This window comes from Nycticebus coucang, chromosome 9 (genome assembly GCF_027406575.1).
Source record: "Nycticebus coucang isolate mNycCou1 chromosome 9, mNycCou1.pri, whole genome shotgun sequence".
Classification (NCBI taxonomy): Eukaryota; Metazoa; Chordata; class Mammalia; order Primates; family Lorisidae; genus Nycticebus; species Nycticebus coucang.
This window is the reverse complement of record NC_069788.1, coordinates 42,277,871-42,296,340: the sequence shown is the minus strand read 5'-3', so window position 1 is coordinate 42,296,340 and position 18,470 is coordinate 42,277,871. Positions and strand designations below refer to the sequence as shown.

At 41.1% G+C, this 18,470-nt stretch overlaps 1 protein-coding gene and 1 non-coding gene across 4 annotated transcripts in view; one reads left to right on the top strand and one right to left on the bottom strand.

The window, feature by feature from the left end:
- The window catches only part of TBC1D22B (TBC1 domain family member 22B), a 77,241-nt gene that overhangs the window by 10,922 nt on the left and 47,849 nt on the right, over positions 1 to 18,470 (top strand). For all 3 annotated transcript variants that reach the window (XM_053602647.1, XM_053602645.1, XM_053602648.1), the window contains exon 2: positions 1,968 to 2,024. In XM_053602647.1, the coding sequence (XP_053458622.1) occupies positions 1,968 to 2,024 (57 nt within the window). The remainder of the gene's footprint in view (positions 1 to 1,967; positions 2,025 to 18,470) is intronic.
- On the bottom strand, positions 801 to 907 carry LOC128595095 (U6 spliceosomal RNA). Its single transcript, XR_008382781.1, has one exon. It is a non-coding gene; the product is annotated as a U6 spliceosomal RNA (small nuclear RNA).

The following is an 18,470-nucleotide window of genomic DNA, read 5'->3' as shown; positions in this document are numbered from 1 at the left end:
TACAGGCGCCCGCCACAACGCCCGGCTATTTTTTTGTTGCAGTTTGGCCGGGGCTGGGTTTGAACCCGCCACCCTCAGCATATGGGGCCGGCGCCCTACTCACTGAGCCACAGGCGCCACCCACTCTCTTTTCAATTAATGTCTGAATTTATTTCATTTCATTGGCCATAGAACTGCCTCATTCTTTTTAAAAGATGTACTGTATTTAACTAGCTCCCTGTGGATAATCCTTTTTCTGTTAATAGATAAATTCAGCCCATTCATATTTATTGAAATAACTGATATATTTAGTCTTAATTATGTTTTTAATATTTTCTTTTAAAAAATATTATATGGAAGGGCGGCGCCTGTGGCTCAAGGAGTAGGACGCCGGTCCCATATGCCAGAGGTGTCAGGTTCAAACCCAGCCCCGGCCAAAAAAAAAATATATATATATATATTATATGGACTGTGCTTAGTTTGGAGGGCATACATGTATATATTCTAATAATTTGGAAGATTTATCTTTTTATTCTAGTGATTATGTTTAGAAGCATAACTATATCTCATATTTCTTCAGGCAATCTCTGTAGGCACCCTACCATGAGCAATGCTGAAATTAGTAGGTGTATTTTCTGACCCCTCCATCCCCACTTGTTTTTAGTTCATTATATTATTTTCATAGTTTTCTTCTTTTTTTTTTTTTTTGTCTGGAAGAAGAATTAGGGGTGAGGTTTGAAGCCAGAAGGCCCTCAACTGGGTAAGTCACTTTTCTTATCAGAGCATCAGTTTCCCCACCAGTAAACATTAGAAAATAGAACCAAAACACGGAACACTTGATGAATTTGTGTGTCATCCTCGTGCAGAGGCCATGCCAGTCTTCTCTGCATTGTTCCAATTTTAGTATATGTATTGCCAATGTGAGCCCTTTCCTGTCTTAAAGCATACTTTATGTCTCTGTTACTTGAGCTGTCAGCTTTAAATATCTTTTGAGTCCTGTTAGTAAAGATGAGGAAATCACTGCACTTACTTGTCCATTTTTTTCCTCCTTCCTATTTTAACATTTGCCAAATATAACTCTCCTTCTCTTTTGCAACCATGCAGCCTCACATTTAAGACTTCATCCTGAGGTTGGTCATTTCCACTTGTCCTCTCCCCTGGGCCTCTCCATCTCATAGTTAGTTGAAGTTGTCCTCTCATAGTTTCTTCAGGCTGGAGTCAAGGAATTCATAGTCCCTGGGTTCTCACATGTTGAAAAAACATTTTTCTGTCACCTTTGTACTTGAATGACAGTTTGGGTTGATATACAGTTATTCTTGAGTCACTTTTTTTCTTTTAAATGCGATATGTTATATACAGAAAAGTACATGAAACACAGACGTGCCGTATGGTGGCTGGTTTGGGGCTAAGAAGAACCATGGTGCTTTGAATAGTTTTATAGTACACGTCTCCTGATACACATATGTATATATTTCTTATGCAAGTAAGATATTTACTCTTCCTAGATATCGCTGAACTGATTTTTGAAGTGGTTTGTATCCCACCTGCAGTGTTTGAGAGCTCTGTGCCATCTTCCCCTTGGTAGCATCGCTTCGTTGTCTTTTAGTCTAATGAACCTCTAAGGTAGGCCAGATTCCCATTTTAGGTGAGAAAATAGATTCAAAGTAGTCAGGTAACTTGGTTCAAGTTCAAAGTAGTATTGAATGGCAGAAGTGGCATTTGAACTCTGCTCTCTCCAACTCTGAAGTCCATTACTTTCCACACTGCCTTTTTTACATATAGGACTTCCTGACAGATATGTAAGGCACTAGAACTTCATCAGGGAAAATGAACATTATCAAAGACTTTTTTTTTTCAAGAGTTTTGGGAATGGCTTGAGTATATTTGTTCTTGGAGGTAATCTATTTCTCAAAGTCCCATCCAATTTTATGATACAGCTGGTACTCAGCCATTCATTTTCTAACTAACAACTTGCTTCATTTTTTCAGCATCCAGCCTGTGTATGGAGCTCAGCACCCTCCTCTGGACCCTCGGCTCACCAAAAAGTAAGTCAGTACATTTTTCCTTTTATCCATCGGTTCCCGCCGTCACCCTGTACTCTCCCTTACTTTGCTGAAATGACAGCTTCCACTTTGACCTTTTCTAGTTTCTCTTTTGCCCAATTTTGTACCAGTAGATGAGCAATCATCTTACTTCCAAATGGTCCATTACTAAATAGGAAATTAAATCACATTAGAGATTTGGTGTTTTGGGATTTGGTGTTGGATTCTCTGGTCAAAAAAGAGAATGGTCAAAAGGTCTTTATTAATCCCTGAAACCAAATAATTGCTGACTTATAGATCTTCTAGTAGGAGATCTGGTTTCTGTGACTCATTGCTTCTGAATATTTTTTTTTTTTTTTGCTTCTAAATATTGATAGGTCTGCCATGTATGCTGTGAGCCCCGGGACAAAGAGAATATAACTCGAGCTGGCATTCTTCAGGTCCTCTTTCTCTTTGACACACTCTTTGACCTTTAGAGAACTAGGCATATAGAGAGTAAAAAGCTCCCTGAACGCTATTTCTCTAGTAAATCTCTAATTATTTTCAAATACAACAGAAACTCTAGTTAAATCCAGATGAATGAGTAGGTATCTTTACCCCCAATTATTATAATATACCTTTTTCTCATGGACCATCATTTAGCCACAGTGAATTTAATGAGCAGGTAGATCACTTTCTGAGATTTTCGGCCTCTGTCTTTGGACATGCTTAATTTTAGAGACTTGTTTCTGGGAAAAGTGTAGTTTGTAATGACAGCTGAATGGTTTGGGAGGTACAGACCTAGGTTCTTACCCTCTGAGGGTCTATGTAATTATATACAACCTTTCTTCCTTCACAGTCAGTGGGGGAGTAAAGATAGTATACAATCGTAATTCCAACTATATGACATTCTGGAAAAGGGAAAACTCTGGAGATAGTAAAAACATCAGTGGTTGTCAAGGGGTGGGGCTGAGGAGAGGGATAAATAGAAGGAGCACAGAGGATTTTTAGGGCAGTGAAAATACTTTGTATGATACTGTAATGGCCCAAACATGTCATTGTACACTTGTCTGCACCCCCCATAGTGTTCAGCACCAGAGTGAGCACCCACCTGAACTACTAATTGAGTGCTTGTGATGTGGCAGTGCAGGGTCATAGTGCTGTGGTGGGGAATGTTGATAATGGGGGACGCTATGAGTATATGCGGGGAGGGAGTAAATGGGAAATCTCTGTTCCTTTCTCTGGATTGATCTAAAACTGTTATAAATAAAGTCTTTTTTTAAAGAAAGGGAAAAAAGATAATGTGCAAAGTATTTTGAATACCTAGAAAAATGTGATTATCAAATATGCATCATCAGTATTTAAACTTTTTTTTTTTTCGAGACAGAGTCTCAAGCTGTCACCCTGCGTAGAGTGCTGTGGTGTCACAGCTCACAGCAACCTCAAACTCTTGGGCTTAAGCAATTCTCTTGCCTCAGCCTCCCAAGTAGCTGGGACTATAGACACACACCACAATACCCAGCTATTTTTTGGTCGTAGTAGTCATTGTTGTTTGGCAGGCCTGGGCTGGATTCAAACCCACCAGCTCTGGTGTATGTGGCTGGTGCCCTAGCTGCTTGAGCTACAGGCGCTGAGCCAGTATTTAAACATTTTTTAAATAACTTAGCTGAATATGTGATATACTTTCTATAATTCTATCTACTTGTTCTTTTTGCAATTTGGCAAGAATGTAGAAGACATAGTCTTCCGAATACTATGTGAGCATGACTGATCAGAAACCATTCTAGTATAAGCTCTTTGAGAGAGGAACTTGGTTTTATTGACCCTATATCCTTAGCACCTAGAACAGCACATGGCTCATAGTAGGCACTGAGTAAATATTTGTGGAATGAAGCTATCTCATTTTTTTAAATAGTAGGCTTTTCTTTAATGTTCCTTGGTTTGCACCTTTTATTAGCTCTTCACAAGGGGAGCCTGTTTTCTGTGATATCCTACCCCTCCTCTCCTCTCCTCTCCTTTCCCTGCCCTCCCTTCCTTCCCTTCCCCTCCCCTTCCCTTCCCTAAGAGCTTCACTCCATTACCCTGGGTAGCATGCCATAGTGTCATGAATAGCTCATAGCAACCTCAAACTCTTGCCTCGGCCTCCCAAGTAGCTGGGACTACAGGCGTGTGCTACCACTCCTAGCTATCTATTTCTTATTTCTATCTTATTTCTATCTATTTCTTATCAAGAATAGACTATCTGGGCTTGGCACCCATAGCACAGTGGTTACGGCGTCAGCCACATAACACTGAGGCTGGTGGGTTTAAACCAGCCCAGGCCAGCTAAACAACAATGACAACTGCAACAAAAAATAGCCAGGCATTGTGGCATGCACCTGTAGTCCTAACTACTTGGGAGGCTGAGGCAAGAGAATCCCTTAAGCCCAAGAGTTAGAGGTTGCTACGAGCTGTGACACCATAGCACTCTACCGAGGGTGACATAATGAGACTCTGTCTCAAAAAAAAATTGACTATCTTGTATGTTAGCCCATGTGACAGGCACTATTGATTACCTTGATAGTTAGCAAGAACTATCAAGGTAATCAGTTGGCAAGGAACTTGCCGTGTCCATTCTTCTTCCATGCTCAAGAACCATAATTTTATCCAAATATGGAGTAAGCCAAAATACACTTAGGGCAGGTATTTGAATTATGATAATTTTTGGTAATTCTAGTGACTGGTCTAGGGTGGGCTCATCTCATTTGTTCTGGCCAATAAAAGAAAGTCTTTTGAGGGGGTATTCTTAGAAAGATTTTCTTTTTTTTTTTTTTTTTTTGGATTTTTGGCCGGGGCTAGGTTTGAACTCGCCACCTCTGGCATATGGGACCGGCGCCCTACTCCTTGAGCCACAGGCACCGCCCAAGATTTTCTTTTTTCATCAAAGCAAAACCATTCTGTGAAGAAAGCCTCTTTCAGCTGCCACTCACCTGTTCCCTGCTTTTTTGAATGTGGTAGGATGAAAGTGAAATGCTGAAAGCTATGGCAGATAATGGGTAATTCTGAAGGCAAGGCCAAGAGAATTGCAGAGACACCAGCTACGAGTCCTGACATCATGGTCTTTCCTATTTAAGCATTATAATTGAATATTCTGTTATAGCTAAAAGCATTCTAGTCACAACAAGGAATTGTTAGTAAGGAATAGATCTATTCCAGCACATTACATAATATCCTTTGATAAACACTTGGCTAACATATAAATCCATCCATCCATTCATTCATAAAGCAGTAGGTCTACTATCTCATGTTTTCATCAGGGTCCCCATACCCCTTTTGCACCTGTTATCAACTGAGCTGTCTCTTATTGTATATTTAGGTCATATCTTCAGAATATCACCACCCCAAACTGCCAAGGTAGACTGTATATATTCTTTGTTTTGTCATCGGTTACTGATGTAAAACAATGAATATTTTCAGTGATCATTCAGCAGGGTTGTAGTCATACTTTTTCAATAGAAGTAATCACTTAGCTTTGCAGTTTGGGAAGAATTCAATTGTCACTGAAATAATTGCTTCCCTTTTTCATGTGTGTGGTTTGATATTAATATTCCACAACATGGGACCCCATCTAAGTCTACACCAGACCATTTTACTCAGCCAGATTGTTGCTATAAAACATTTATCGCCATTATTTTAGTACCTTTCTTGGGACATTTTATGACTTTCTCTGCTACATGGTTATCGTTCCACTTCAGACCTCCATTAATTACTGTGTGGTTAATCCTCAGCACAGCAGAAGCCTTTATATTGGATCTTCAATCATCCAAACTGCACAAGCAGAGCAAGTTGGTCCCTGTCCACGTATCTTGACTTCAATTTGCCAAATTATTACTATTAGTGATAATATTGCCTGAAATAATTTTTATAACTCAGATAAAACTAGTCTACTGATGAGTAGCTCCATTGGCCACTTGATAGAATGACAAGTTTCTTTTTTTTTTTTTTTTTTGAGACAGAGTTTCACTTTTATCATCCTTAGTAGAGTGCCTGGCGTCACAGCTCATAGCAACCTCCAACTCCTGGTTTTTTTTAGGCAATTCTCTTGCCTCAGCCTCCTGAGTAGCTGGGACTACAAGCGCCAGCCACAACGCCCAGCTATTTTTTTGTTGCAGTTTGGCCAGGGCCGGGTATGAACCTGCCACCCTTGGTATATGGGGCCAGTGCCCTACTCACTGAGCCACAGGTGCCGCCCCGAATGTATGTTTTTTAAATTGATGTTAAAGTATGATAGGTCTTACTTATAAGTTATAAAATGAGTTCATATGAGGCCAGACTGGTTATTAAGATGGCTGGATTTATTTGAATGTTACTAAATTTCTCCACTTGCCTCAAACCAGTTACCAGTGTCAAAGTTTGTTTTTTTTTTTTTTTTTTTTTAGAAGTTTCACTTTGTTACCCTTAGTAGAGTGCCACGGTTTCGCACCTCACAGCAACCTCAAATTCTTGGGCTTAAGCGATTCTCTTGCCTCAGCCTCCCAAGTAGCTGGGACCACAGGTGCCTGCCACAACGCCCAGCTATTTTTAGAGATGGGATCTCAGGCTGGTCTTGAACCCGTGAGCTCAGGCAATCCACCCGCTTCAGCCTTCCAGAGTGCTAGGATTACAGGCATGAGCCACTATGCCCAGCCCCCAAAGATTTTTTTTAAAACTCTGGGAAGTGCAACAACCACATGACTAAAATAGTATAATATCAAATTATGGAATGATTTATTTATTTTTTTTTTGTACTTCTAATCAGTGTAACCTGTGGCTACCTACTTTTTTTTTTTTTAACATACCCTGAGTTGTGAGGTATTTATGTTACCATTTAACTCTTCACCAGTCACCAAACCTTTCACCAAGTCTTGTTTAAATGTGCCATTCATTATGTTTTTGAGAGTTTTTAGTGTCATCTGCCCTTTTCAAATCCCTTTTTTCATTGCCACTTATTAGTTCTATGACACTTCAGCATATTACTTAAACTCTCTGAGCCTTTATTTCCTTATCCACAAAATATAGTAAGACTCACCTCACAAAGTTGTTGTGAGGATTGCATTAGGTATCTGTAAAAGTGTTTTCTTTTTTTTTTTTTTTTTGTAGAGACAGAGTCTCACTTTATGGCCCTCGGTAGAGTGCCGTGGCCTCACACAGCTCACAGCAACCTCCAAACTCCTGGGCTTAAGCAATTCTCTTGCCTCAGCCTCCCGAGTAGCTGGGACTACAGGCGCCCGCCACAAGGCCCGGCTATTTTTTGGTTGCAGTTTGGCCGGGGCCGGGTTTGAACCCGCCACCCTCGGTATATGGGGCCGGCGCCCTACCGACTGAGCCACAGGTGCCGCCCGTAAAAGTGTTTTCTAATCTATAATTTGGTATACAGTTGTCAGGTGGTGTGGTGAAGGTATCCATCAGAAGCCAGCAACTTTTGTATAGTTGTGTCACTAATCTTAATTAAACTTCAAACCACACCGTGGCATTCTTATACCTTGAATTAGGTATAATAGTTGGAACCATATTAAAATGAGGTAGCCTATAAATTAAAGGCACTCCCTACTGGAATTACCAAGATTAACTTTCTGTAACTACTGAAGTCAACAAGGAGGGGAGACATTTCTCTTCCAAGGACCCCATCCCTAGATGTGGCTTCTTCCCTTCCAGGCCACCTAAGTGATACACACAGTCTATTCTGAGTAGCTGGAAGTTTCTCCCATGAGGTGAGAGAGTTGGGCTGTTGGCTGTGTGTACTTAGGGAATGTTATAGTTGGTGTGGGACTCAGTTTCTTTTTTTTTTTTTTTAATTTTTAATTTCAGTGTGCTTGTTCATTCTTCTTTGTTTGAAGTACTCCTTTTTTTGTTGTTGTTGTTGATTTTCTTCTTTCTCCTGCGGTGCTGGCTGTTTCTGATGTTGTTAGTAGAGACGGGGTCTTACTCTGGCTCACTGCTGGTTATATGGGTCTTGAACCTCTGAGCTCAGGCAATCCATCTACCTCTGCCTCCCACAGTGCTGGGACTACAGGCGTAAGCCACCACGCCCGGCCAAAAGGTCTTGGGGATTATCTTTTTTGTAGAGACAGAATTTCACTTTATGGCCCTGGGTAGAGTGCCATGGCATCATACAGCTCACAGCAACCTCCAACTCTTGGGCTTAAGCGTTTCTCTTGCCTCAGCCTCCCAAGTAGCTGGGACTACAGGTGCCTGCCACAATGCCCGGCTATTTTTTGGTTGCAGTTCAGCTGGGGCCGGGTTTGAACCCGCCACCCTCGGTATATGGGGCCGTCACCTTACCAACTGAGCCACAGGCGCCGCCCGGGACTCGGTTTCCTAGGCGACTCCTCTTCTCTGGCTGAAGAAGTCCTTTACCCACTTCTTTTCAACTCGTTTTTCTAGATGGAGCAGTTAGCACATACTGGCTCAGGGGGTGGATAGACCTAGATTTGAGCTTCACTGCCTACTTCCAACTTCAGTAAAAAGTCATTAATCGCCGTGTAACTTGTGACGATGAGTAGCTCCATTGGCCACTTGATAGAATGACAAGTTTCTAAGTATATTGTTTTTAATTGATGCTAACGTAAGCGTCAGTTTCTTTATAACTACTTACTTCAGTAAGCTTCAGTTCCTTTATCTGTAAATGGGAATAATATAATAGTACCTACCTCATAGATTTACTAATGACCATTAAATTTGAATATTGGATGTGTATATAAATTAGCATAGAGCCTAGAACCTAGTGAGTAGCCAATAAATGTTAATTATTATTTATATATATGTGTGTGAACTTAGTTCTCTCCTCTAGACAGAGCAAGATGAATAAATATGGAAAAGCTTCAAACCTTAAATCTTCCCATCATTGTTCATTGTCTCTAGTCTGTAGATTTGTCTGCTTTCTCTCAGAGGTGAACCAAAGTGTCTTTTCCACACCTAGTTTTCCTCTTTTGTTCTTATGGGAGGTTCTCACCAACCTTGTTTTGTCCTCAAACTCCTACCCTTTAGTAGGTAATGCAATCCCCTTCCTTTATGAAGGCCCCTTTCCCAGAACAGAGCTAACTTTTTAATTGGTTGGTTCAGTTTGGGATTGGGGTTAGGTGTCCGTTAGGTAATTTCTGGCAGCCTCCAAATGGTCTGCCTTGAATCTCATGTCTTTCCGTCACTGGGAATGATAATTCTTCCTCCCTTCTTTCTTCTTCATTATATTGGAATGTGCTCTTCAATTTCTATTTGAGTAAATTCCAGTTCTTAATGTACTTCAATTGTATTGAATCATCTGCTTCAAAAATATAATGAAGGTACTCATTTATTCACATCCCCAGTCACGCAACAAGTTCCTGCATGGGTTGAACTTCCACCCATTTGTCTCTCTGAGCACGATCATGGCGGTCGGCAGAGCAAGTGCAAAAGGGAGCCAAAAAAGGGAAAGGGAGCCAAAACAGGAGCCAAGAAAGTGGTTAGCCAGGCGTGGTGGCTTACGCCTCTAATCCTAGCACTTGGGAGCCCAAGGCAGGTAGATTGCCTGAGCTCACAAATTAGAGACCAGCCTGAGCCAGAGCAAGACCTCGTCTCTAAAAAACAGTTGGGTGTTGTGGCAGGCACCTGTAGTCCCAGCTACTTGGGAGGCTAAGATAAGAGAATTGCTTCAGCCCAGGAGTTTGAGGTTGCTGCGAGCTGTGACACCACAGCATTGTACTGAGGGCTGGTTAATCCTGAAAGTGGTTAATCCATTTTTTTTCTTTTCTTTTTCTGTTTTCTTTTCTTTCCTTCTTCTCCTCCTCCTCCTTTTTTTTTTTTGAGACAGAATCTCACTTTGTTGCCCTCGGTAGAGTGCCAGAACAAATGGACCTAATAGACATGGATCTTACCCATGACAAAATGTGTAGTTAAAAAATGGCAGATTATGGTCATAGCTCATGTTGATGTCAAGACTACCAATGGTTATTTGCTTCATCTGTTTTGTGTTGATTTTACTAAAAGATGCAGCAATCAGATACAGAAGACCTCTTATGCCCAGTACCAGCAGGTTCACCAAATCTGGAAGAAAATGATGGAAATCATGACCAGAGAGGTGCAGAAAAATGACTTGAAAGAAGTAGTCAATAAATTGATGAAGGAGCTGCTTGGAGATTGTGTAGCAGTACTGCACCAGACGGTGGTATTGACAGATACTCAGGTACAAGACAGTCATCACAAACACTGGGAAGTTTTGTAGCAAACAGGACATCTCCAAGACACATAGTCATAGGCCAAAGTCAAAATAAAGGAGAAAAGTGTACAAGCTGCAAGATGGAAGCAACACCTAACCTACAGACGAAAACCCATCAAGCTAACAGCAGATTTCTCAGCAGAGAACTTACCAGCCAGAAAGGATTTGGGTCCCACTTCTAGTTATCTTAACAGAACAACTGCCACTTGAAAATTTCGTATCCTTTAAAACTAAGTTTCCTAAATGATGGTGAAATAAAGACTTGTCCAGATAAGCAAGCACTAAGGGAATTTGTCGCTACTGGTTTTACCCTGCAGGAAATGCTCAAAAGTGCATTATGTTTCAACCAGCACAATAAATGCCCACCAGGGTAAAAGCACCCCAAAGTTAAAGCTCATTGCTTTTATAAAACAACAGCACAAGAGAAAAAATAAAGTAATAGGGCATCATCCAACAGGATGAACAACATTCCATGTATCAATTTAATGTGAACAGTCTGAATGCCCTGTTCAAAAGGCAGACACTGGCTGAATGGATACAAAAACACAACCCACGTATTTGCTATCTACAAGAAACACACGTGAACCACACGGACTCAAGGTAAAGGGCTGGGGGAAAAAAAATCATTCCTACTAAGCATGGGTAGAGGCTGTCAGGGTTTCTTGTTGTTGTTCTTGTGTTTCAAACTGTTACAAACGAGTGGGGTCTTTCCTCCACATTCAATTTCTGCTTGGTAAAGTTTCTTTGTATCTGTGCGCAAAGTTATTCAACAACACTTTCTTTCCTTTTCAAGTCATGGATGTGTAAGAAAATGAAAGAGTGTGGTTTACACACACTTGCTGCCCTGGGATGTTGTAGACCAGGAACCCAAGCCCAGAGATCAGACACTGATTTCATAGACCTCACAGGTCTGATAACTAGAATCCACAGAGAACTCAAATCAATCAATAAGAACTCAGTGAGTAGGGCGCCAGCCCCATATGCCGAAGGTGGTGGGTTCAAACCCAGCCCCGGCCAAACTGAAAACCAAAAAATAGCCGGGCGTTGTGGCGGGCGCCTGTAGTCCCAGCTGCTCGGGAGGCTGAGGCAAGAGAATCACGTAAGCCCAAGAGTTAGAGGTTGCTGTGAGCCGTGTGACGCCACGGCACTCTACCCGAGGGCGGTACAGTGAGACTCTGTCTCTACAAAAAAGAAAAAAAAAAGAAAAGAACAAATAACCCCATTTCTATATAGGCAAGAGATTGAACAGAAATTTCTCTGAAGAAGACAGGCAGATGCATGGCCTATCAACACACGAAACAATGCTCATCATCTTTAATCATCAGTGAAATTCAAATCAAAACCACTTTGAGATATCACCTAACTCCAGTAAGATGAGCCCACATCACAAAATCCCCAAACTGCAGACATTGGTGTGGATGGGGAGAGAAGGGAACATTTCTACAGTGCTGGTGGGAATGCAAGCCAATATGACCTTTTTGGAAAGAAGTTTGGAGAATACTCAAGGAACTAAAAGTACACCTTCCGTTGGATCCGGCAGTTCCTCTACTAGGTAGATACCCAGATGAACAAAAATCATTTTACAACAAAGACATTTGCACCAGGATGTTTACTGCAGCCCAATTCATAATTGCCAAGACATGGAAACAGCCCAAGTGCCCATCCACCCATGAATGGATTAACAAATGGTGGTATTGTACACCATGGAATACTACGCAGCCATAAAAAGATGGAGACTTTACATTTTTTTTATTTACTTGGATGGAGCTAGAACATACTTTTCTTAGTAAAGTATCTCAAGAATGGAACAAAAATTATCCAATGTACTCATTACTACTACGAATTCAATATAGAATCACCTACACATAACTATGTCCCAAAAGTAAAACATAACTATAGTCCCAAAAGTAGAAGGGAAGAGGAAACAGAGGTGAGGGGCTGGGGGAGGCAGGAGGAGGGAGGGTGTTTGGGGGAACCTCACCTAATGTGTATGATGCAGTGGTACTTTTCAAAACTATTAAAAAAAGAATACAATTGTGATGTATGTGTTAATCATTTTGATGTAAATGTTTCACATTGTACATCCAATTAGTACAGTGAACCCCATAAATGCATAAATGTAGTTATGTTTTAATAAGAATTAAAAAATGAAAAAAAAATTCATGCAAATGGAAGCCATCAGCAAGCAGGTGTAGCTATTCTTATATCAGATAAAACAGACTTTATATTGATATTTATTTATTTATTTATTTATTTTGAGACTGAGTCTCATTATGTCACCCTCGGTAGAGTGCTGTGGCATCACAGCTCACAGCAACCTCAAACTCTTGGGCTTAAGTGATTCTCTAGCCTTAGCCTCCCAAGTAGCTGGGACTACAGGCACCCAGCCACAACACCTGGCAATTTTTGTTGCATTTGTCATTGTTTTAGCTGACCCAGGCAGGTTCGAACCCGCCAGCCTCAGTGTATGTGGCTGGCACTGTAACCAGTGTGCTGTGGGCGCCAAGCCTAAGTTGACATTTAAAAAGACAAAGGTGGACATTATATAATGGTAAAAGGAGAAATTCAACTCTAGAAGACAACAATCCTAAATATATTTGCACCTACACAGGAGTTCCCAGTTTCACAAAGCAAATTATTTTATACCTAAGCAAAGAAACAACCAGTAGTGTCTTTATTTCTGGGACTTCAGCAGCCCACTGACAGAACTGGACAGATCATCAAAGCAGAAAATGAATAAAGAAATACCAGACTTTGGGCGGCGCCTGTGGCTCAGTGAGTAGGGCGCCGGCCCCATATGCCGAAGGTGGCGGGTTCAAGCCCAGCCCCGGCCAAACTGCAACAACAAAAATAAATAGCTGGGCGTTGTGGCGGGCACCTGTAGTCCCAGCTGCTCGGGAGGCTGAGGCAAGAGAATCACATAAGCCCAAGAGTTAGAGGTTGCTGTGAGCCGTGTGACACTACGGCACTCTACCCAAGAGCGGTACAGTGAGACTCTGTCTCTACCAAAAAAAAAAAAGAAATACCAGACTTAAACAAGACTATAGACATGGGACTCCAGATGAGAGAGAGAGAGAGAGAAAGGGAGGGTAAGTGGGAGAGGGAAGAGGAGAGGAGAGAGTTTATTTTAAGGAATGGGCTTATGTGATTATGGGGGTTGGCAAATCCCAACTCTACAGGGTAGAGGTGAGGCCAGTGGTATGGAAATTTGGGCAGGTGCTGATGGTACAGTCTTGAGGCAGAATTTCTTCCCCAGGGAACCCTCAGTTTTGCTCTTGATGCCTTTCAATTAATTAAATAAGATTCACCCACATTATCAAAATAAACTTTAGTCAGTCAAAAAAAAATAAACAACCCACGACTCTAGAACAAATGGACCTGATAGACATATACAGAACATTATGCTAAATAACTACTGAATATACATTCTTCTCATCAGCACACAGGACATTTTCCAAGATTGGTCATATCTTAGGGCACAAAACAGGTCTCAGCAAATTCAAAAAAAATTGAAATCACATCATATATTATCTCGGACCACAATGGAATAAAAGTAGAAATCAATTCCAAGGAACACTCAAAACTGCACAAAGTCATAGAAATTAACCTGCTGCTGAATGATCCTTGAGTCAATGATGAAATTAAGATGGAAATTCAAAGATCCCGAGAAATGAATGACAAAGCTTTCATAAAATCTGTGAGATATAGCAAAAGGGGAAAGTTCATTGCCTTAAATGCCTACATCAAAAGACAGGTCACTAATCAACAGCCTAAAGTTAAATCTCAAGGAATCCGAAAAAGAACAAACCAAACCCAAAGCCAACAGAAGGAAAGAAATAATAAACTCAGAGCAGAAGCAAATAAAATGGAAACAAAAAAAAGATCAATAAAATAAAAAGTTGGTTCTTTGAAATGATAAAATCAATACACCAGTAGCCAGATTAACCAGAAATAGAAGAAAAGGACTCAATCAGAAATGGAAAAGACATTACAATGGATACCAAAGAAATAAAAAATATTTTAGAAAATCTAGAGGGAATGGATAAATTTCAGGAAAAGCACAACCTCAAGCATAAATCGGAAAGAAATACAAATCCTGAACAGACCAATAATGAACAGCGAAATTGAAGCAATTAATAAAAAAATCTCCTGACCAAAAAAAAGCCCTGGACCAGATGGATTCATAGATTAATTCTACCATGCCTACAAAGAACTGATACTTATCCTACAGAAATTATTTCATACATTGAGAAGGAGGGAATCCTCCCTACTTCATTCTATGGAGCCAGTATCACCTTGATACCAAAGCTAGGAAAAGATCAACAAAAAGAAAGCTATATATCAATATCCCTTATGAACATAGACACACAAAAATCCTCAACAAATACTAGCAAACTGAATTCAGCAACACATCAAAAAGATAATTCACCATGATCAAGTGGGTTTCATACCAGAGATGCAAGGATGGTTCAACATACACAAATCAATAAACATGGGTCACCACATAAACAGAAACAAAAGCAAAGACTGTATGATCATCTAAATGGATACAGAAAAAGCATTCAATAAAATCCAGCATAATTTCATGACAAAACCCTCAACAAACTAGGTATAAAAAGAACAGACCTTGAAATTATAAAACCACATATGAGGCTCGGCGCCTGTAGCTCAAGCCGCTAAGGCACCAGCCATATACACCAGAACTGGCAGGTTCGAATCCAGCCCTGGCCTGCCAAACAGCAATGACAACTACAACCAAAAAATAGCCAGGCTATTTGGTGGGCACCTGTAGTCCCAGCAATGACAACTACAACCAAAAAATAGCCAGGCATTGTGGTGGGCACCTGTAGTCCCAGCTACTTGGGAGGCTGAGGCAAGAGAATCACTTAAGCCCAGGAGTTGGAGGTTGCTGTGAGCTGTGACGCCAGGGCACTCTACCCAGGGTGACAGCTTGAGGCTCTGCCTCAAATAGAAAAAGAAAAGAAGCTATATATGACAAACCCACAGAGAACAGCATACTAAATGGGGAAAAGTTGAAACTCTTCCTCCTAAGAACTGGAATAAAACAAAGGTGCCCACTGTCACCACTTCTATTCAACGTATTGGAAATCCTAACCAGAGCAATCAGGCAAGAGAGAGAAATAAAAGACATTGAAATTGGGAAAGAGGAGGTCAGACTATCCCTGTTTGCTAGTGATATTACCTTTTTTTTTTTTTGAGGCAGAGTCTCAAGCTGTCACCCTGCATAGAGTGCTGTGGCATCACAGCTCACAGCAACCTCAAACTCTTGGGCTTAAGCGATTCTCTTGTCTCAGCCCCCCAAGTAGCTGGGATTACGGGCACCTGCCCCAACACTTGGCTATTTTATTGTTGTTGTTGTTGCAGTTGTTGTTTTAGCTGGCCCAGGCTGGGTTTGAACCCACCAGCCTCAGTGTATGTGGCCGGCACCCTACCCACTGAGCTACAGGCACCGCCCATATAAATCATTTTTTTGAGACAGACTTTTACTATGTGAGCCCTTGGTAGAGTGCTATGGCATCACAAATCACAGCAACCTCAAACTCTTGGGCTTAAGTGATTCTTTTGCCTCAGCCTCCCAAGTAGCTCAGACTACAGGACCCCACCACAACGCCCAGCTATTTTTTGTTGTTGTAGTTGTCGTTGTTTGGTAGGCCCAGGTCAGGTTCAAACCCACCAGCCCCAGTATATGTGGCCAGCGCCCTAGCCGCTGAGCTACAGGCACCAAGCCTAGTGATGTGATCTTGTATCTAGAAAACCCTAACAACTCCACCAAAAGACTCCTGGAATTGATAATAAATTCAGCAAAGTCTCGGGTTACAAAATCAATGTACACAAACTGGTAGCATTTCTTTATCCTAATAACAGTGAAGCTGAGAGTCATATCAAAGACACAATACCTACAAAGAAAATAAAATACCTGGGAATATAGTTAACCAAGGAGGTGAGAGATCGCTCGCTACAAGGAGAGCGATAAAGAAAGAAATTGCCGAGGACACAAACAGATGGAAGAGCATCCCTTGCTTGTGGATTGGCAGAATCAACATTGTGGAAATGTCCATATTGCCCAAAGCGATTTACAGATTCTTTGCAATCCCCTTCAAAGTACCAATGCATATTGCATGGATCTAAAAAAAATAATCCTAAGCCTCATTTGAAACCAAAATGGAGCCGGAATAGCCAAAGCAATCTTAAGCAAAAAAAAAAAAAAAAAATCTGACAGCACTTAATAGCTCAGTGGGCTCCAGCCACATACACCAAAGCTGTTGGTTTTGAACCCAACGTGGGCCTATAAAACAATGACAATTGCAAAAAAAAAAATAATAGCTGGGCATTGTGGCAGACGCCTGTAGTCCCAGCTGCCTGGGAGGCTGAGACAAGAGAATCGCTTAAGCCCAAGAGTTTGAGGTGGCTGTGAGCTGTGACTGCATGGCACTCTACCAAGGGTGACAGCTTGAGACTCTGTCTCAAAAAAAAAAAAATCTGGAGGCATCACATTACCTGACTTCCAATCATACAACACGGCTATAGTACCCAAAATAGCATGGTACTGGTATAAAAGTGGAGATGTAGGCCAATAGAACAGAATAGACAACCCAGAAATAAAGCAGACAGCAACATGCACTGGGGAAAGGAAGCCCTATTTGATAAATGGTGCTGGGAACATTGAATAGCCACATGCAGAAGAATGAAACAGAACCCATTCTCTCTCACCATATACAAAAATTAATTCAAGTGGGCAGCTCCCGTGGCCCAGTGCATAGGGCACCAGCCCCATATACCAAGGGTGGCGGGTTCAAACCTGGCCCCGGTCCAACTGCAACAAAAAATAGCCGGGCATTGTGGCAGGTGCCTGTAGTCCCAGCTACTCCGGAGGCCAAGGCAAGAGAATTGCCTAGGCCCAGGAGTTGGAGGTTGCCATGAGCTGTGTGACACCACGGCACGCTACAAAGGGCGACAAAGTGAGACTCTTGTCTCTAAAAAATTAATTCAAGGTGGATAAAAGACTTAAATATAAGGCATGAAACCATAAAAATTCTAGAAGAAAACATAGGAAAAACTCTTCTACACTTGAGCCTATATAAAGAATTTATGACTAAGACCCCAAAGGCAAATATAAGGTGGACATAAAATTTGTGTGCAATTTAAATTAGTTTACTATTGCTTGGTGCCTGTAGCACAGTGGTTATGCTGCTGGCCACATATACTGGGGCTGGCGGGTTCGAACCTGGCCTGGGCCTGCTAAACAACAATGACAACTGTAACAAAAGATAGCCGGGTCTTGTGGCGGGCGCCTGTGGTCCCAGCCACTTGGGAGGTTGAGAAAAGAGAATTGCTTAAGCCCAAGAGTTAGAAATTGCTATGAGCTGTGACGCCATGTCATTCTACCGAGGGTGACATAGTGAGATTCTGTCTCAAAAAAAATAAAAAAAAATCAGTTTACTATTATGTGCACACGAGCTTTATGTCCACCCTGTATAGTAGCAACAAAAATAAGTAGATGGGACTTAATTTAAAAGTTTCTATACAACAAAGGAAATAATCAGCAGAGTATATAGACAACCTACAGCATAGGAGAAAATGTTTGCACATGATAAATCTGACAAAGGATTCGTATCTAGACTCTGCAAAGAATTTACATCATCAAGAAAAAAGAACAAGCAACTTCATTGAAAAGTCAGCAAAAGGCACAAACAGTAGTTTTTCAAAAGAAGATAGACAAATGGCTAAATAAACATGAAAAATAGCTCAACATCACTAGTCACCAAGGAAATGCAAATTAAAACCACATTTAAATATCATCTTACTGCTATAAGAATGGCTATTGTTAAGAAGTCAAAAAGCAACAGATGGTGGTGTGAATGCAGAGAAAGGGACACTTTTACACTGTTGACAGGACTGCAGATTAGTACAACCTCTACGGAAAATAGTATGGAGTTTCCTCAAAGAAGTAAATGTAGACCTACCATTTGATCCAGCAGGTTATCTATCCTGCTGGTTATCTACCCAAAGGAAATGAAGTCGTTTTATGGAAAAGATGCCTACACTTCAATGTTTATTACAGCACAATTCACACTGCAAAGATGTGGAACCAATCTAAGTGCCTATCATTTCACAGTGGATAAAGAAAATGTGCTGTGTGTATACCATGGGGTACTGGCCACTTAGCCGTAAAAAGGAATGAAATAATGTCATTTGCAGCAACTTGGGTGGAACTGGAGACCATTATCATAAGTGAAGTA